This window comes from Gobius niger (genome assembly GCF_951799975.1).
Source record: "Gobius niger genome assembly, chromosome: 12".
Taxonomy (NCBI): domain Eukaryota; kingdom Metazoa; phylum Chordata; class Actinopteri; order Gobiiformes; family Gobiidae; genus Gobius; species Gobius niger.
Genome location: NC_136863.1, coordinates 22,370,085 through 22,390,756, shown reverse-complemented (window position 1 = coordinate 22,390,756; position 20,672 = coordinate 22,370,085). Strand labels below are relative to the sequence as shown.

At 41.8% G+C, this 20,672-nt stretch overlaps 1 protein-coding gene across 8 annotated transcripts in view; it reads left to right on the top strand.

The window, feature by feature from the left end:
* The window catches only part of tjp1b (tight junction protein 1b), a 52,908-nt gene that overhangs the window by 21,396 nt on the left and 10,840 nt on the right, over window positions 1-20,672 (top strand). For 4 of the 8 annotated variants that reach the window (XM_079567303.1, XM_079567302.1, XM_079567304.1 and 1 more), the window contains exons 3-10: window positions 16,999-17,055; window positions 17,723-17,847; window positions 17,929-18,031; window positions 18,231-18,540; window positions 18,918-19,024; window positions 19,229-19,397; window positions 19,538-19,682; window positions 20,444-20,577. In XM_079567303.1, coding sequence (XP_079423429.1) covers window positions 16,999-17,055; window positions 17,723-17,847; window positions 17,929-18,031; window positions 18,231-18,540; window positions 18,918-19,024; window positions 19,229-19,397; window positions 19,538-19,682; window positions 20,444-20,577 — 1,150 coding nt within the window. Of the gene's footprint in view, window positions 1-4,766; window positions 5,078-16,998; window positions 17,056-17,722; window positions 17,848-17,928; window positions 18,032-18,230; window positions 18,541-18,917; window positions 19,025-19,228; window positions 19,398-19,537; window positions 19,683-20,443; window positions 20,578-20,672 lie in introns of those variants that run through there. The other 4 variants (XM_079567306.1, XM_079567307.1, XM_079567301.1 and 1 more) reach the window with 2 other exon arrangements.

Genomic DNA, 20,672 nt, shown 5'->3' with positions numbered 1-20,672 from the left:
CTGACCTGACACAGACAGATGTTCATGTGACGGCCTGTAGAGGGCAGGGTTTCACTGCATAACATCCATGTTTACATAGGTGACACAAGGCCTCTCCAATGGCAGTGGTTTGAGAAGTGATTCACAATTTCTTTGGGATACAACTGGAGCTTTATGTCAGTCAAATATTCGATGGAGAGGAAATACGCTGATTTAAAAGAAATGTGATGTTCTGCTCTCTGTCGCAAGGCAGGGTATGCAAGATAACTCCAATTGGAAATCCAAATTTGAACATGATGAATATTATTAGCTTCATGGTCCATTTATCTTAGCTGCTACATTTATCCATCCATTCCACAACATCTTCCTTTTACAGTAGTTGTTCAGTCTGCCCCATTTGACTCCCTTTAACACTATGGGGCTATAGCATGTCATGATGTTATCTGAAACCCATAGTCACAATAACAAAAACTATTGATTTCAAGAGGAGATTGCTTACACATGCACTGCATCATTATGAACTACACTGGAAGAAACCATTTAGATTCAGTATTAAATCTAGGGTATTTTTGTTTCTCTTTTCATCAACGAGTCCACCTATAGTTTTGTTGAAATTAATTCCCACTTCATGTGAGAAGATTTATTGTGTTGTCTGGTATCCTCTGCGCACTGCGGTAAATTACCCCTGGGTAATTTTTTCATCTGTTTTTTCCCCTGTCTCTTTTGCCCTCCATCACCTGCCCTCCACCCACCACCTCGGCCTGGTCTGAGGGGAGCGCCTAATTGCTTTGCTCTCGTCTTGAGCTATAGGTTTCCCTCACGAGACGATGCCTTGGAACAAAAGAGCCCTCAAAGTAATTTAAAAGCCTGTTTGATGGAAGATAAACATTATGGGCAATTCATTAATTATTTACGGCACAGGTCAAAGTGGTTCTGAGGCGATGACGGACTGAAGTGAATTTTAATATTTGGTCTATTTGAATAAGGACTTGAGTATGGTTTTAGGTAAATATCAAATTAAGATCATCTCTATCTAAAATTTAAAAAAAAGCCTCTATTCCCACTGGATTTCAGCTTTAATGTTACCTCATGTTCTGACAGGTGAATCAAACATTGGCTTTCGAGACAACATCTGATTTAGGTATAATAGACAAAAAGTATCTTGCATATCATATATACTGAACTAAAATACTCTCATTATTAGCATTGCCTCTAGGATAAACACACTTAGGTGATTGCTTCTCTGCTTCAGTCTATGATGCCGGAGTTTGATCCAAAGAGGATTTGGAGGTTGACGCTTTGTGTCACATGATCGGCGGACCCAGGCTGAGGTCACCTGATCTGTCTGACTTCAGCTGTCGGTGGGAAAATGACACAGGGATTATCTGAACATTTGGGAAATCTTCGGATATTATTTATTTCCGCTCTGTGTAGGCTGATTATAGCGCTGAAATAAATAGTTTCCTGTATGTTTGGTCTAGTTTCTTTGGTGGCCACAGTTTCCCACTGTCTCCATTAGCAGTCTTGCTACTGTTACACCGCTGTTTAATTATGGTGCAATATAATGATGATATTATAATTATTTAACTATTTTTACAAAAGGATACACCACATGTTATAAACTACTTTAATTGACAATGGAATGGCATTTGCTCTCTCAAAACAAGTGTTTACCTTTTGTGACATTTATATGATTATTATTGTTATTAGACTTGAAAGTAAGTAAACATTTTCCAATAATTCCTCCATCGCTTTACAATGTCAGTCTTTAAACTATTACAACTGGTTATATAGAGGTCAACTTGTCTATTATCGACTTTTCAATAGATTTATATATATTACTGGCTAATATGCTTTTTCTATGAATTTTCAGTTCTGCACAATGTAACCTCATGTGGCACGAAACTATGAGTATGGAATTTTATATGGCTAATGTGTTGGCTGTCTTCAAGTTTGGAGTAGCTGCTATGCTGCATAGAGGTCACCGGTGTTGTCTGAGGACAACACAGAAATTGTGAAAACACGAGTGATGCAGCTCCCTACAAATGATGAAATACAGTACAGTAACAATATATGCCTGCTGTTGTGTGCTGACATTGCCTGATGCCATTCTTTTGCGTCAGGCATAAAGACATGTCATATCACTATGGAAATGGTGATCGCAATGGACATAGTAGTTTCCTTGTGAAAATGTGCTGTTAATTTTAGTATGATAATAAGATACTGAAACATAAAGTAATTGACTTTTCCTTCAGATTTGTTACATAATATGTGACAATATACACCAAAAATTAGAAATACTCTCCAAAAGTACAGTTGTGGCTGGAATACTAAGAGGCATTGTCTTATGGGAGACATACTTGCATATTCTTGAATGTATCAACATACAAATTACTTTTTATAATCTTAACAGTTATATGCAAAACAATCTAACTTTTCTACATTTGCAATTGACATATTTTAGTAAATGACAGAAAGATGTTCTTTCATTGTATTTTCATATTGGATTATATAGAGTTTGTTGAACTCTATACAAAAATACTTTGCAAAGAGAAGCTGATATTTAGCTTAAGTGCATAAATCCACAAGGCAACAGAATGCAGTCATATCCGGTTGTGGCTATCCTGCTTTCACCTGCTGGAGGTCACTGATGTCAACTACAGTGAAATCTGTAAAATCCTGCCTCTTTTGTGCAGTGGCCAGCTCGCTCCATTATGGGATTACACTGATGTTCCTCCAATTTGTTGAAGCAAAAACTCGATAACAAGATAAGACGCATTGAGTTTTGTGTATCAACTTGCATCTTTGGCAGCACAGTGACACATAATACCACTTTTATCCCCTTACATTTGCTATTGACAATTTCTATTCTCCAGCTGTAGAAGACTTGACATTTGATAGCACCGATCATTAAAGCTTATGGGTAGCCCAGATTGCTTACTTGACTGTTTCTGTTCTTACACTCCCTTGACCCTATATGGCTAAAGTGGACGACTCATCAGCCATCAGGATCAGAACAGCCTACTAGTCGACCCGCTGCGAATTCCTAATTTGCCTTTTACGAATGTGCAATTAGTTCCCGCAGTCATTGGCGCACCGTAGATTGGATGCTGGTTTCTCTCGTTAAATATGCTGATCTGGAAAGTGGGCTGCATAGTTTTTGTTGCTTGGCGTGTGAAAGTCCCTCTGTGCTGTTGGATTCAGTGATGCAAACACAGAAGGGGGTATTTCAAGGACTGATAAAAAAAACAAAAAGCTTGCATCAAATGTGTTGCAGTTGCATGGAAAAACTAAGCCTCATGCAATTTAAACAATGTTTCATTGCTTGATGCTATACAACTACTCAAAACAACATAAATGGCATCAGCTTAGTAATGTTTATGTTTATGTTCAATATAAATTTGACAGAGAAATATTTAAATCCTTCTTTCAATACACTTTTAATTTTACTGTAAGTCTAATCAATTAATGATCCATGTTTGTGGTTTATTTATGTGTGATGGTTATGCCGAAGGGGAATCTGTTCATTTAATAGTGTATTTACAACATCTTTGTATGTTATTTATTTTTGTGTGAGATATGCAAACTGCCCTTGTTTATCTCTGACCTTGGCCACAATTCACATCCTTCTATTCAAGATGCCTTCGCCTCTCTCTCTTGCCCACTTTCTCTCTCTTGCTCTCGCTCGCTCTCACTGTCTCTTTCTTCCTTTTGCTCTCTTTATCTTTCTCTCTCCTCCACTGATCCTCCAATGAAATCCGCAGCGGGTCTCCTTACGTCAGCAACATTGCAGGGGACCTCTGTGCTCCAACCGCCATAACATTCAGCCCCTACTCCTCCAGAGCTCATTAGTGTCCACAGGTAAAGGTGACAAGAACGGTCACAACACCTCAAAGTGATAAAAGACAACACAAGGTGCACTGCAATAACAGGTCCTTTGTAGTAAAAAAAAAAAAAAAGCCCAGCACAGAACCTCCATAGGGTCTTAACAGTTGCTTTGGTGCAGTGCACAATTTACATTCTACTGTATATTGATTAATTGTGTACGCCCCGTGGGAACCTGTATTGAGCCCAGTGACTGTAAGCTGGATTTTGGTATCCTCTGCATTTTAAATGGCTTTATGCAGCATGTCATTACTACTTAAAAAGCCTACCTCAGCGACCCCCCCCCCCCCCCCCCCCCCACAAAGTTTGCATTTATTTGAAGTAGTTCTGACATTCATTCTTAATGACTGGCTAATGTGCAGTATCATATTACTTGGGAAAATCAGGATTCATTTTTTTATACAGCCTACTTTTCATAGGTTCGAATTTTGTCACACAAGTTATTTTACAATTGAAATTTGTGCCTGAACTTGGCTCTGCCCATACAGACTGATTTTGCTCTAAGCATGTGTTGTTTTTCTCTTTGTTTTGTTTGCTCTTTGCAATGTCATTGCTGTGATACGCCTATATCGTCCCCTGGAGTTATTGTAAAAATGTGTGTTATCCAACTTAGTAATGCCTGCAATTATCACAGTATACAAACACCAACCAATAGTCTCACGACAATAATGTGCGTAAATAAAAATAAAAAAAGATTCTTCCTTTTGCGCGATTTTACATCCCAATGTAGACTTTCCTCAAGGTATGCTGCAAAGGTAACGGTTTTGTTAATCAGCGCTTTGTGACAGGTTTATAATCGCCGTATCCATTTCTTGCGTGAACAGGGCTTGGATGTTGCCTGTGACGCTCCTAAAGCCTTCTCGATATGTTTTCCTCTCGTGTCGTGTGAACGACGCTGTGTTCTCACTATGGTTCTCACGCTGTTATGGCGCTGGATGCTGCTGGATCTCTGCTGATGCTGCTGCTGCGGCTGCTGCGGACAGCCTCTCCGCATCCTGCCGTCCCCCCGCGGACAAACCCGAATGGTCTGTTCCACATGAACCTGTCAGTGTCGCCGCGGCGGTGAAGGCAGCCGAAGTGTGAGCGCAGAGGGGGGACTGCCTGCCATTGCAGTGCGGCTGCTGCTGCTGCTCTGGAGCCACAGCAGAACACTCTCTCCATTCTCTCTGAGGGATTTTTACAAGCACGTCGTGGGGACCATTGCTTTTATGAGGTGAATGTTTTCCTGGCTTATATTACAAGTGCGTTATGCGGGACCCATTTTGCTCTCGCCGCAGGAGCAGCCTGGGTCCCTATGCGGGAACAGGCGATAAACGCTGCAAGTGGAGGTATCAACTGCTACCTCTTCGCTAGCTCAGCTAATTGTTAGCTCCATCTCCAACTGGGTAATGTTGTCATCTGACTGAAAGCATAAATAACAATAGCTACGGTCCTATTTGTTGGCGTCCCATATTATGACTGCGGCTTATGTAAGAAAATGTGTTGTGGTGGAGCTGTCACTAGGCGGACCGCTGGCTCACGTCAAGTGCGCTCAGGTAGCGTTAGCGGTGGCTAGCCTCACTGGCGAACAAAATGTCGGCCAGCTAGAGTTGGTTTGACCAAGGCTGTATGAAGAGGGCATAAGATTTATTAAGTGCCTGCATGTGTGAGGCAACCGGGTGAAGGAAACATGAGATCAGCCGCCGTATATATGACATCGCTTCCCTTAAGAAAGGGTAGGTCATATGATGACCCACCTTGTTTTGATGGTCAGCTAGTAAAACTTGTGTGGTAAAGCTAGGTAGCAGCTGGCTAGTGCTAGCTTGTTAGCTGTCGTTGGTTTGGTGACACTTGAATACCAACCCGCCTTTTAGGATGTGTGAATAGGCTTCAACCAGTGACATGCTGTTTATCTGTGGCATCTTCCATGTGAACACACTGGTGTTTGGCCTACATCATCCGGATGACAACTGCTCTGTCACTGACTGGATTGCACTAAACATAAAAAGGCACCTGTTGCATATGAAATGACTGAGACAAAAGTATGCTTTTATTGATTGCTACTTGCTGTAAATGACTCAGATTTTATACATAACATGATCTTGATAGTCTTTGTCACATCTAGTCTGGTATTGCACTTGTATAGAATTTAGAACTTGTAATAGTCCAATAATTATCAGATGTAACTTTCAAACTTGGGGGCCACCCAATTTTAAGAGTTTCTGTTTTTTAGTTTGGGATGTGATTTGTTTGCTCAGACATTTAACTAGATGTATTTGAGGCAGTAAGCAATGGCATAATGCAAATAAGTATGCAATTTGCATTATGCCAGTGCTGTTATTCTGACCAGAGACATAGTCAGGTGAACCCTGGTTGAGGTGAAACTGGGCACCACTTTTAGACTGGTTGAAACGCAATACAAGAAATTATGTCTTGAATCACTTTCACTATACTGAGCAACATTGTAAACACACTGTAACGTTGAATACATTCAACAGGGATGATCTTTGCTGAGCATTGTGTACCTGGTGATAGAGAAAAGAAGAAAAATGTAAAAAGTAAGATTACATTTGCTTCACAAGGTAGACAGCATTGTACTGTTAAGGTAAGCATGTCACTGGAGATAAGAATATCTAGTGCTCCAAGGACAGCCATACATGTTGGCCGGTAAATCATGTTGCCCTAAGCTGTCATGGGAGCAGCAGTCATCTGAGTCACTGTGCTTCTGGAAGGACAAACATGTTCAATATTTTGCCCACTTCAGTAAAACATGACTGCAGCGACATGATCCTATGTGTCAGTAAAACCCTACTACCGAAGAAAGCGGTGAATGTGATAATTCGCTCAATGTACTGCATTTATACTGTATGACTGCGTGTCCCAAGATGTGATGTGTTTCTAAAGCCTAAACATCGTATAAAGATCCCAATAAAAGTGTCTGGCTTTATTGATACAATGAGGTCAGAGTAGATGGCTTTGGGTACAGCAGCTCTCTAAGATTAATGCTGTCACTGTGAGGAGGTGGGATGCTGCGAGAGCCATGCTGAAAATGACTTTGAACATGTGTCTTGGTGCTAGCATTAGCCTCAAGCTGCTACTGGAATAAAAGGGACTGAGATTTAATGACTGGGTCTGCAGTAGCCTCAAGTGTCCCTTCACTTCTATATGAGTCAGTTTCCATAATTAGTATCACTGCGAGATTTCCATTAGAGCCAACTCTCTTCCTTTCTATTTACATTTATTATGTAATACAGACATGTTTTACTTTTTGTATGTTGTGATTAGCATGACATGGGATGCATGGTATGTTTTTAAGCCAAGTAACCACACTTTGACTAAAATAGATCAGAAAGAGAAATGGCAGTGAAAACAAATATGAAATAAAAACACCCAACAAAGGGTGGTTCACTAAAACTGAACTTAAGAGAAGTGTACTACAGAACATTTCAGGTTTTATGTCACTACGTCATAAAAGCAACTAATCCTTTGTAAAATGCTGATGAATAAAAACGGTACCAGCGATACTAATAACCAAGGTTCTCCTAATGAACAGCAAGGTGTAAATATTTACTAATTCTGAACGAAGATGCAGCAAGGACTAAACAACATCTCAAGGAGGCACTAACTGAGGACTGAGTGCAACCAGATGTTAACTTGAATTCCGTTTGAATTTATAATTTTGTGTACCCTCTGGGTAGCTCTATCGTTGAGTTCTGACTCCAAAGCCTCATTCCTTTTTATTGAAATGCTGGCCACGGCTTTTCATCATTGACTTCAACATTAAACGGCCATTTTAGTGACAGGTGATTAGGCCCAGGCATTTTAAAAGCGGCAGGCAACCCATAAACAGCAACATTACGTGCTCATTGTCCGATATGATTCTGTTAACAAATGACATGTTCACATTATGTCTCCACTGACGCAGAAGCTCCCTTTGGCCCTGAATAAATCAAGTCCATCGTAAATCCCTTTTGAAAGAGGTGCACGGGATTATCAAGGTAACAAGCCTTGCAAATTCTCTCATCAATCACATTTTAGTATAAGGCCCCTTTTTCCCTTTCAGTACTGAAACATCCCTTATCGTTTGGGGTTTTCATTGGCGCTGCCGTCCTTGTTTCAATCACATTGATGGAGGGGAGGCGGGGTGCGGCCGGGTCAGTGGCACAGGGCTTATCAGCACATTCCTGCCTCCCGTGTGCTCTGTGTGGGCCACTGATAACTTCCACTGGGATGATTGGCCTCGAGAGCTGATTTCTTGGTCCACTTTTCAGTCATAAGCGAGAGCAGATGAGAAAACTCTGACGTTTTCTGTTTTATCTCATACAACATTCATACACAGAGGTTGTTTACTTGGGAATCTAAATATAGCTAAACACAACAGTCTGCAAGCGATTGTCAACAATTCAGTTTGTTGCTTCAGTTGAATGTTATGTTGAGCTAAATCATATTAACAAGCTCATCATTGGCCTTATTTCACTGAATAACTAAATCATTGTGTAATGAGTTGCAATGACACATTTAACACAAAGGAATTGACTGCAGGACACTTCACTCTACCATCTTTTTCACTCTTCACTGGCCTTAAGTAATGTTTTTAACAAGCTTTCAGAACAGGCTATTTAGTTGTAGGTCTATTGGGACGATGACAGGCGCTACACGGCAGTTTATCTTCTGCATTTAGTCGTTCGAATGGAAGCAGGATTTGCAGCTCGGGTTCTCCACATGCCTGCTGGCTCGATGGGGGAAATGATTCATTTTGAGTTCCCTCCATGGCAGAAGTCTGACTGAGCCCTAGTTATGTGAGGAATCTGTCACCAGTGCTGGACCGCTGCAGTCGGGGATGTAAATTTAACTCCGGATCTGTTGCCAACGGTGACCAGGGTGTCTGTCAGGCCTTTCCCAAACCATCCTTATCCGCTCCTGATAAGTGGATGTCACGACCCGCAAGGCCTTGGTTTAGTCCCGAGTCACAAAGTTGCTAACCATTGCTACTGCAAGTCAGGGTTCATGGCTGTTGGTCACTAATTACAAGACCATCATAGACCCACCATTTATATTTCTCTTAACTTTTATTCATCAGGCAAAACTTCATTTTCAAAGTATATTGTTTGGGAGACTAGGCCTTTTTTACACATGAACAAAAAGTACATTTCTTTTGAGATTAAAAACACAATAGCATATCTAAATTCTAAAAATGTAATAAACATGTAATTGTTCCTAAAAGATAAGATGGTTTCCAAAAAAAGAATGTAGAACTATGATTGCTTGAGAATGAAACTTTGACATGGACTGCACAGGTGTCCCCACTTCTAATGTGAATTATTAATTGTAATTGATGTAAAGTGTCCACTTAGACCTAATATTGATTTGAGGTTATATTGCCTGATCCTATTAGGACTTAGACGGCCTTGTTCATGTCTTCGTCTCTACACCAACGTGGAGTCACTTGACTGATGTAAAGCTTAGCCTCCAACACTGTTTCTTGTTAAAAATTCAAATAACATTGATTCAGTTTTCCGTGCCTTGTTTTTTATTTGAGCATTCTTTTGCTCATTAAAACGCCTAAATTAATGCTTGGCCCATATTGTAGATGCGTCAAAATGCCTTCGGGTAAATTTACATAGTGAAGCGTGCCGTCTGCTTCGGTGGAGGAAACCTATTGGTCTTGTCTGAAGTCCGGACAAATGATTCCCTCAAAGACTTTTGTGAATGCAGACGAAACATTACTTTAGCTTTCCTTTTTGCCAAATGAAGGGGTTATTTGATGCCATGCTACAATTTAGACCTCTGTGGTTTTGTCCATTATTCATAACCGTTGATCTTATTGAACTACTCGGGAGCTAGTAACCTTCAGCTGCCCAGTTACTTCAAACTCCAATCAATAAATCTATACAGAGCTATTAAATAATCCCATGTTGCTCTAGTATTTGTGCTGGGATGATGGATATCCTCGACCTACCACGTGGAAAGTGGAAAATCACAAGTGCCTCCGTGCTTCCCTCTCAACTTCTCACTTGTCCAGTTTATTTTGGTGTGATTTATTGGGTGCCGCACAGTAACGTTGTTAGCAGGTGTAGTGTTGATGTTGTTTTTTAGTGACTGTCACAATGTAGCTACACGTATCTATCAAAATATTGTTGAAATAGAATCACAGATAAAAAAATCTGTTTTGACTGCAGTAAATATTATTATATTTTTATGTTGCACTGGCCAACCAGGTGATGACTAAATATTAGTTGTTTCCCTCTTTCAAAATGGGTGTAAAATAATTGACATCTAGGGCTCTACAATCTGATCAGAATACTCAATAACTGTCTTGAATATTGCAATGACAACATCAAATCATCAAATTGTGTGTCAAAAGTAGACTGAAAAAAGATAGTAAAATATGATAACGGGACCCATCAGCCAACAAAATGAAAATCATAACAAAACTGAACTGTAAATCTTGGTTAGATCAATTTTGCAAAATATTGTGGCTTGTTGCACTATGGATAGTGCGTAATATTGTGATAATGATAATTGGGCAATATATTGTGCAGCCTTATTGACATTTCGATTTTATCCTAGTATTTAACTGTGCAAAACTGCATTTTCTAAACCTGTGCAGTCACAGAAATGCACTCGTCTCACCTGTCTAGTATTGCCCAGTGTTAATTGAGCGACGGTGTGACTTTCAGGGAGCTGTCAATGACCCTTGGAGCATAATTTATGCCGGTATTGCAGCACACCTGGGGGAGGGGTGTGCCTGTGTCCCCCCCACGCAGAGAGCTGATAGATGGCTGGGATGCGGCGCGGCGAGGGTTAAGTCCGGTACAGCACTTTACACTGCGGATGGATGTTCGCTAGTGTAGAGGAGTCCCATGCCGTAGCGTACTGCAGCCCCGCACAGAGCGCTGCCAAGGATCTGCTCACACATCTCCTTAACCGCCTCCGGAAAACAGCTGAAGACGGGAAATGTTTTGATGGAGGATGTGACTGGACGGGCGAAGGAAGACAGAGGTGCGTTTGGGGCAAAGAGAGAGAGAGAGAGAGAGAGAGTGAGAGACCGGGGTGTAGTAGCTGCAGTTTGCTAACCCCTCACCTGTGGTCGTAATTTCACCAGAGCTAAGAATAGAGCCTTGAGGTGGGGGCTGCGGTTGGTCATGCTTTTGAGTTGTTGATGTACGTCTAGAGGAATCTCCTACTCACGCACGTCGGAGACGCTTTTGCAATCTGCAGTCGCAAGATGAAATAATGTAAGTACCTTTCGATTCCAAATCCTGGATTGTTTTGAAAGATACATTTGCCTATATGGCTTTTTAGCAAGACCTACTTGCTGTCATTAACCATCGACTTTTATACCAGGCTAATAAGCTCCCTCTCCTTACTTTACCACTCTCTTCACAGCATCTGTTCTGCACTGCACTGTCTTCCCCATGTCGTAGTATGTGCTCTGTGTCACTGCTGTGTCCCCAAGGACCTCTTGACTGCTGCTAAGGCTCGGGCCCTCATTACCATTTGAATATGTTTTCCGAGGCAGGCTAGTTTTAGCACTTGTCAGCACTCTCCAGCACATCAGTTTCAATCTTTGCAGTGATCAATCATTTTATTTCACTTGTTTGCCGCTCCACCGCCAGCAGCCCCCCAAAAGTCTTCCCAATCTTCTCATATTCTGTCTCTGGCTGCAGTGACACTTGTAACTTGCTGCTGAAGTGTTCGCGATTGATTGAGGAAATTGTATCGTGTGGCATTGCTCGGCTTTGTTCGTCAGGTCAAGTATTGGGAATATGGTTAAACATTTGAAAAACAGAAGAAAGTGAGTGCATCAGTAGGTCCAAAAAAGTAGGCGCAGGTGCTCTTCAGAGATCAGGTATAAAACTTGGTCTCACTTCTGTTGTAACTGCAATGTAGGGGATTACTACAGGAATGGCATTGATAGTCTTCCCATGCAGTACTATCTTGAAATTCAAAACTGGAAGAATAGTGGTTTAGTCACAAATTCAGTTCACAGATTTAGCGTGTATGATCTTGCCCCAGTTTGACCATTGGAACCAACTCAAAATGTGATGATGCTAACCCGACACAAAAAAACATACTCCTTGTGACTGCTTAAATCTTATCTGGACTCGGACAGATAAACAGTTCCTTATACGGTCAGAAAAGTCTTATCTGTTTTGTGGTGGCAGGAAATGCCCCCCACTGTACATCAGCTTTCTGCCACATGTGACCATTTAGTCTCATATCGGAACAAACCATTGCTGTCCACCCTCGCCTGTAGCACCAAAATTCTGTTAAAGCCATGCAGCGTAAATATTCAGCCACTTTATAGAACAAAGTCCAATCTTTGATTTCGGGTAGTTTGGTTGGAGGAAACTAGTGTCTTTCGTGATTCTTGAGGGGGTTCGCCTCACACCTGACTCATAACTTTGCTGGGAGTGGGACATCACATGCTCGTTTCCATGGTAATGTTCCTACTTTGCTTTGACTACATTGGGTCCTGTTTTATTTTTTGATGACCTAGTGCAAAAATAGTAAATCAAATGTTAGCGTCCACCTGATCATGTTTGCTATCACTGCCGTGTTTGTCAATGTTTTGTGACAGTTGAGTTGCTCTTATGACCTAATAATATTCAATGTTGAATATTCCGCAGTGTGGCTTTTATGGATTTGCTTTATAGGAATAGGCCACCGTTTTTGCATACTGAGATATGTTCTTACCTTAGCTTAGACGAGTTGATGCATACCTATATCTGGTATGCATACGTGGACGTATCGACATGTTTAATTTTGTGTGACTATACTTGGATCGTGGAAATGCTCACGTAACCGTATTTAAATAGGGAAACCGTGGAAGAGCTTGGTCGCTTCTAACTTCACCCATGTTTGGGTCCATGAAGAGAAGAGGAGAGGCTAAATGCAAACAATATGTTCTGTGTTTTTGCGTGACTACACGTAAAGTAGACAGTAGACACAGTTGCGCATCAACTCGTCTAAGCTCAGGTAAGAACATATCTCAGTATGGAAATATGGTGGCCTGTTCATTTAAAAAAGAAAAAGGTTTATTTTGCGCACTATGCTCACTATAAAAAAGCCAAGAGACAATGGACATCTTGATAACTTTGTGCCGATCCGGTCTCAATAGCATTAAAATGGACTCAAGTGCTGCAACTTTCCCTCAAATCACACTGTTGCAGCATCACAACGGCAGAATTAATGAGAGCTATTTTTATCCCGTTGGTCCCAGAGCGGTCAAAATTGAATAAGGTTCTGCCTCGCCCCTAAGCCACACTTCAGCAGAAAATCCTTACTTTTACTTTGTGGATTGGACACTTTACTAATATTGCCTCGAACGCCTCCAAGGAGCAGTTGTGTTGTTCTTTTTAATGAGCTAAAAGTCTGGTCTGTGGTCTTCAATTTTAATAACGCTCCAAAGTTTATTCAAAATCAAAGAATATTTTAAAGTTGCCTTTGCCTGGTTTGTTTTAGGCTGCGCTTGTGATGACTCATTCAGCCAGTAGGGGTTTCTTCAATGGACAAGAGACACTTCACTCTTTTCAGAACCAGCTTTAAACTCATTAAAAGAGTCCTTGTGTCGGGGTTTTTGAATAGGATAAGGAAAAACACGGTGAGCAACAACTGCATAATGATGACTAAACCCAATCGCATTATAATTACAATGTTGGTTGAAAGCAGTGATAATGAGTTGCTTGCATTGTTGTCTTTGCCTCTGTACTGTCATTTCTTTTCAGAATACAATACATGCAGTGATTTTTTTAAAGACCCAAAACTTCAGCCTCATGGTAAACTTGCTTGTGCAGGCTCATTCTTTTTGGGTGGACAGAGTGATGTAAACGATCAAACATAAAGGAGATTGGATAGTTTGCTAAAAGGTTTGATTGGGTGAAAAAGAATAGCATTGTCAGGTCAAGTATTGGGAATATGGTTAAACATTTGAAAAACAGAAGAAAGTGCATCAGTAGGTCCAAAAAAGTAAGCGCAGGTGCTCTTCAGAGATCAGGTATAAAACTTGATCAACAGAGGGAAAAACGGATCTGAGGCACTCTGACTTATTTAAAAGTCCTTTATTGAATGGACATGCATTCAATAAAGGAAGGAATGGACTTAGTTAAAATAAAAAGGACTTTTAACTAAGTCAGAGTGCCTCAGATCCTTTTTTTCCCTCTGTTCATCATGGTTAAACATTTCTTGATCATTGCCTGATTTTGTTGGTTATTAAATGTGATATGGGTCTAAAACTGCTTATTCAAAGTTTCCTTCAGCTTGGTTTCCAGTTCAACACACACTGCAAATCTCTATCTTATCGCTGCCAATTAGAACAAACTCCTTGCGTCCCTGTGGACACTGGTATTTGTCCTACATCGCTCATGTCCATTTTGCCCACAGTGTTCCTGTCCCGTGCTCTCAGCTGGGTGGTCCATCTGCGTTTTGGTCCGTCTGTGTCCCGCACTGGCTCCAGTGCTGGGTGTAATCCCTGGAGCCTGACCCAGGCGGTGTGCTGTGTGTCTGGGCAGAGCAGCGGCTGCCAGGCCTGGCTCTGGCCTGTGGCATGGAGCTTCTGTTGGCACCACTCGTTTGTGCCTCCATAAAGGAGCCACACAAACCAGTCACATTCAGTCGGTCAGTTGAGCCACTAAGCCTTTTTACTCTTTTCCTGTTATGGGAAAGTTTGGGGTGCGTTCATCTTTGATAATTGTCTGTTTTATAACAAGTGACCCATTTGTGAAGAGTGTTTATCATCAGCTATCATCAGAGGGTGCCCTCAGCATGTCTAATAGTCGGTGCTGTTTTCTATGGAAGAGTAAACTGCTCATTCTGGTTATTGCATTGTTCCTTTTGTGTTGATGATGATGATGATGATGTGGCAGTTTAGTTCAAAGCGTGTACTGTACAGAAACAATAACTGTAGCTTCTGTTCCTTTTTTCTTTGTCTATTTCAGTGTCACTCTGGCAACTTTATTTAGTATTTCTGTTCTTCCAACACAGATTTGCTTTTAGAGAAATTGCTGCTCAGGCATTAAGTGCAATAAGAGCAGAGATATGGCACTGATGGCACAGGAGACGTGAAAAGCCACTTAGTTGTTAATTTGTCTTTGTTTCAAAGCGTCCACACAGTTAAGAGTTGAACCTAGACTTGGCCTGAAAATGTCAGGCCTATTGAACAAACCACGCTGTTCCCCCTCTGTTACCCGAGCAACACTCGGCAGGAGGAGGAAGCAGAATTACATCCTCTCCAAGTGAAAGGCAGGGCATGGGCACATAAACGCAGCACAGGCTGGTTCCTAAATGTTAATTTTCACTTTCGATTTTGCCTTACTATGATTCATCTGGTGCAGTATGTTCTTTTCTACCAGTTGCTCTCCCTGATGATTTCTCACCTTTCCCTTGTTACTGGATTGATGAATAGTTAGCAGTTATGCAAGTTGGTTTAGTTGGAGGTAATGTCAAAGGTCAGATGTTTTGGATTTTACACTGTTGTTTTGAATCAAGCCTTGTAAACACCCCTACAAAGGCATTTTCTATAAACTAAATCAGCCTTTTCCTCACAGCTCCACTGCAGCGTTTGCCTCACAGAGCATTTTTATGTTTGCAGCCTAAAAGCCAATAAAATCCGAAAACACAGGAAACTGAGCCTTGTCTCAATTTGCACCTAATGTGGAGTTTTTCCATCAGCACTTTCTCTTCACCAATAATTCCTCGCGCAGTGTAAACTCCGTAGCCCAGAGTTTGTGCTTGAGTTTCCAAAAGCCTATTAATATTCCGATGTCTTTTTCCCTGGCCGCAGGGACTTCCCTTGTTCAAACTTTGGTTCACCCTCCTCGTCTCCAGCATAAGCCGCTTTAGGAGATTGCGACTGTTGCTGCCAAGCCTGGGACCGTCTGGGGCCACTTTTGGTGATTCATTCAGCTGCCCACATTCCCGTACTGTTTTCACTTCACAAAACACGCACGGGCGATGTGTTATGAGCGGAGGATTAGGTGGTACAAACAAAGAACAAGATGGTTTCTATTAACAAAGGCCATACAGTGTTACTTTTTTTTTTGGCAAAAACTTCCCATGAATCAGTGCTATAAATAGAGGAAGTAGTTGAAATCTAGTTGTAATATAGCCTTGATTTGTGCTGTGCATCGTGCATATTTCGTCATCGTGTTGCAATGCTTTAACAATCGTGCGCAATGAACCCTTGACTTCTGAGATCGGCCTTTCGCGTGTGTCCAGTGTTTTAGCATCGTTATCACATTGGGGGCTGCTAACTGAACACCTCATTTGCACCTTGTCATTTTAATAAAGTTGCAAATGAGTTGCTAATAACCAGAACCAACGCGCTACTTTTCGTAGACTCGCAGCAATGTCGTCTGAACGTCCCATCACCGTAGTCCCATTTAATAACAATCTCCCTTCACTCAATCTTTATTACGCTTTAATATGGAGCTACATGAGAGCCGCTCGTAGTGGATGGGCTTCCTGTCTTCAGTGGTTGTAAGTGTCTGCGGAATAGCCCACAAATGGCATAAAATAGTTCTGTAAAGGGCACACACCATTTACATAAGAGAGTGAGGTTATTGCTTCTAATTGCACGATTGGATGTGATCTCACCCAAAGGAATGAGCGTGTCATTGAATGCGTCGCGAGGTGAAACGTTGAAGAAAGGGCGTGGGCTATAGAGAAAGAGAGGGAGGACAGTGCTGCTGACCCAACGGTTGAAGAAGCTGACCTTCATCTTATCCTCTGTGGTCTTCAGCGCGACGCAAGCTGTGTTTTAATTTGGAGACTTAGTGACAGCGTGACCTCAATGTATCGGACAGTGTTTTTATCACGGTGCTCATTGTATTCAGGTGCCGTAACTGACTGGACACAGGGTAAAAGAGCAGAGTCTGGCTCCTGCATGCTAACAATGTGTTTGGTCTGGTGAGGAGTGTTAGCTTACTGTCATTGAGGAGTGGAATAAAGGTTGATCCTTGAACCAGTCTAACTGACTTAAAGAAGAGTTGATAATTGCTTGATCATATTAAAGAAATCCTATATGACTCGTAGTGAAAGTCACGTGTATATTGAGAGAGTTGGTGCGAGGAGATTGATGCTCAGTAAGGCTTTGGAGTGCCCTGATGTGTCAGGCAGAGCTCTAACCTTTATCCTGTTTGTGTTTTCTTACAGAGTGCAGCGATGGAGGAGACTGTCATTTGGGAACAGCACACAGTGACACTGCACAGGGTCAGTAATCTACAAAATCATCACTTTGGGATGGGCAATTAATCAACTGTGAATTCAGTTACAATTATTATTTTCAACAATTACAAAAAATCAATTTCAGGAAAAAAATAAAAATTAATAAAATGTATGCTAACTTTGAATTGCGTTGTATGCGCCTAACAAATGCACAAATTAATAATGTTACTTATTTTACTTTTTCTGCGTTAGGTCCAATTTTCTTAGGTAAATCCATAGCATATTCGTTTGCTTTGTAAACATGGATAAGTCCCACACCATTACAAAACATGGAGAGAGTTTTGTTTACTTTTAAAATTCTAACTCCCTCCCCCTCCCCTCCAGATTGCCCCTAAAAGCCCCTCCTCGTCCCCTGTGCACAAGAGCTCATCCTGCAAGGCTCTGATTTGTTGCTGAGATCAGCAAAGGGAGAGTCTTGTATAGTTTTTAGTAATATACACAGACTATCACTTTTGATTATAATTATGATTTCTGTTCTTATAATCAAGCTGCCCTCCTACATACCCAGCAGACCACACAGATTACCAACATCAATTTTGTACTAAAATTCCTGTTTGTTCCTGTCTCTGAAGATTGTAACTCTGATACCAATTGTCCTTTACCAGAAATCCTTGTTATTACAAATGTCTAATAGCACATGTTTTATTTGTAGGCACCAGGGTTCGGCTTTGGGATTGCCATATCAGGAGGTCGGGACAACCCTCATTTTCAGAGCGGTGAGACCTCCATCGTCATCTCCGACGTGCTGAAGGGGGGCCCAGCAGAGGGACTGCTGCAGTAAGCATCAGCATCACGTCTGGTCATTTTAAGTATTAAATGACCTCATTCACATTGTTATGTCTGTTATCTGTGTCTCAGGGAAAATGACAGAGTGGTTATGGTCAATGCTGTGTCCATGGACAATGTGGAGCATGCGTACGCAGTCCAGCAGCTTCGCAAGAGTGGGAAAATTGCCAAAATTGTGAGTGTCATTTCTTGCTCACATCTGTCTCAATCTTGTGAGGAAATGAAGCTAGAGCTTGTGTCAATCAATAATCACTTAAATTTGTGCTGCACTGTAGCTTTTGTGAGCTTTGTTTTGGTCAAATGTCCTTTATTTGTTAAGGTTTATCCGTTGAATCCGTATGAATGACTGATCTCATCTCTTTGTCTTCCATTAGACAATCAGACGGAAAAGGAAGGTGCACGTCCCAATGGGTCGGCTCGGGGAGAGGGAAACCATGTCAGAGCACGACGAAGAGGAGGACAGTTACGACGAAGAGATATACGAGACGAGAAGTGGCCGCAGTGGGGCATACAGTATGGGGGCTATGGGCCGCCGTAGCGGGCGGAGCAGCGGGCGACGAGATAGGGAACGGGAACGAAGCGCTTCACGGGAAAGGAGTCTGTCACCACGCACAGAACACCGCTCGCACAATCTGCCCCCACGCCCCTCCAAGGTCACCCTCGTCAAGTCTCGCAAAAATGAAGGTGAGGCTCGTAATGTCGGGGAATACAGCAAGGGTCTGATATAGGTGTCTGAAGATTGCAACTATGAAACTTTCATCGACCTGTCACATACTTTACTTGGGTATGGCGTTTTTCTTATCAAAATGAGTGTCTGAGGGAGAGCAGGGTTACGTTGTGCTTCTTTAAGATCCCAGACAGTTCTGCCAAACTGCCAAAATAATCAAAAATAGCCAGCCCGGGCAAAATCTTCAAAGAACTTGGGGAAATCTAAGTAAAAAAGGAATTAATCTTCTTAAATCTGTAGTGTTAATCCCTGCAGAGGCAGTGTCAGAGGAGGTCACATGAGCTCTACGCTAACGTGCTAACATGCTCTTTGTTGCTGTCGTTCACTCTGTAAGCAGAATATGGCCTGCGCCTCGCCAGCCACATCTTTGTCAAGGACATTTCCCCTGAGAGCCTCGCTGCCCGGGATGGCAACATCCAGGAAGGAGACGTTGTTCTGAAGGTGAGGTTTCACAAAGCAACCCATCAGCAACAAAACGTGGGATATTATAACTGATTGAAATCGAGACTCTAGAATTTTGTGTAAGATGTCGTGTAATCAGTTTAAATGTACATACGCTGACATTTTATTCATCTTGCTATATATACTTGCTATTATAGTTTTTCTGCAGCTCCTAAGTGACGATGTCCCTTCTGATCATTCCAGATAAACGGCACAGTGACAGAAAACCTCTCCTTGATAGACGCCAAGAAGCTGATAGAAAGGTCAAAGGGCAAGCTAAAAATGGTGGTTCAGAGGGACGACAGGGCGACCTTGCTCAACATCCCTGACCTCGACGACAGCATTCCTTCAGCCAACGCCTCTGACAGAGACGGTGAGAGCGGTGTTGGGTTAAAGTAGCCTATGTTGTTGGGAAAGAAGCTAAAAAACACACCGAAAAAAACAAACGAAAACAACACAGAAGTTCAGCGCACACTATGTTTACTCCATTCTCTAACAATAACTTCATTTCAGACATCTCAGATATCCATTCACTCGCCTCGGACCATTCCAATCGATCGCATGAGCGGCATCGAAGCAGCCGCTCCCGCTCCCCAGACCGACGCTCCGAACCCTCCGACCACTCCAGACACTCACCTCCACAAATCAGCAACGGCAGGTAAAAATGACATCCACAGTGTGCCTGGTTATGAAATTATTTTTCTTTTTCTTTTACAAATCTCAAAAGTATAGAAACAACAAGAAAAAATACAGTTTTCTTTAGCCAACCAGCATAGTCAGAGATCTAGATACCAAAAGCACAAAATTAAAATCCTGTGCATTTTGAAACTGTTTCATGTACTGTTCTTCTTACTTGTTGAGTCATTCTGATAGGTCTTTAGATTTTGCTTCAGTTTGCAGGAAGTTGGCATCAAAAGCAGGGCCGTCTCCAGGACGCATTAGAAGTTGTTTTTCCTACCCATCGGCTTAAAAGGGACTTTCACTGTTGTTTCATGGTTTGCCAGAATTAGCCATGTGCTCAAGCGCAGAACTAATCTATTCACACAAAGTTACAAATGGCCATTGTTCACACGTTTTGTATTATTATGGTACTGTTGAAGTGACAAAAACAATATTAGGACCTTAAAGTTTTCAAAGTGCTTTCTCCAGAGACCCAAGACTCACCTGAAGGATTGATTTTGACACCTTAGATAAGCCGCTTTAATAATACAGCCTGACCATTGGGGAGGCAAAGTCATGACCTTCAAGATTCAGACTATGAAGGAAATGTATCATGTCAGTCTGTTTTTATACCGAGTGGAATATGGCCTTGTCGCGTGTTGTCAAGATGCTCTTGCCTCTCCTTGCCCCCAAGCTCTACATCTCCACAATGCACTATTTATAACCAACATATTGTCTTTCATATTTTATTTTTTCTAGTCACAGAAGTCGTGACGATGAACGCATCTCCAAGCCCTCCTCTACACCAGCCAAGCTTTCAGAGGAGCTTCCCCTGCCCAAACCCAAGGACTCTGCTCTGGCCAGAGAGGACAAGCAGCTCCCACCTCTCCCAGGTAGCAACAGTCGCTAAGCTTAATCTTACTGTGGCACTCAGCATGAGAAAACAAATATTACACTATGTTTCACCACAGATCCACCCGTTACACAA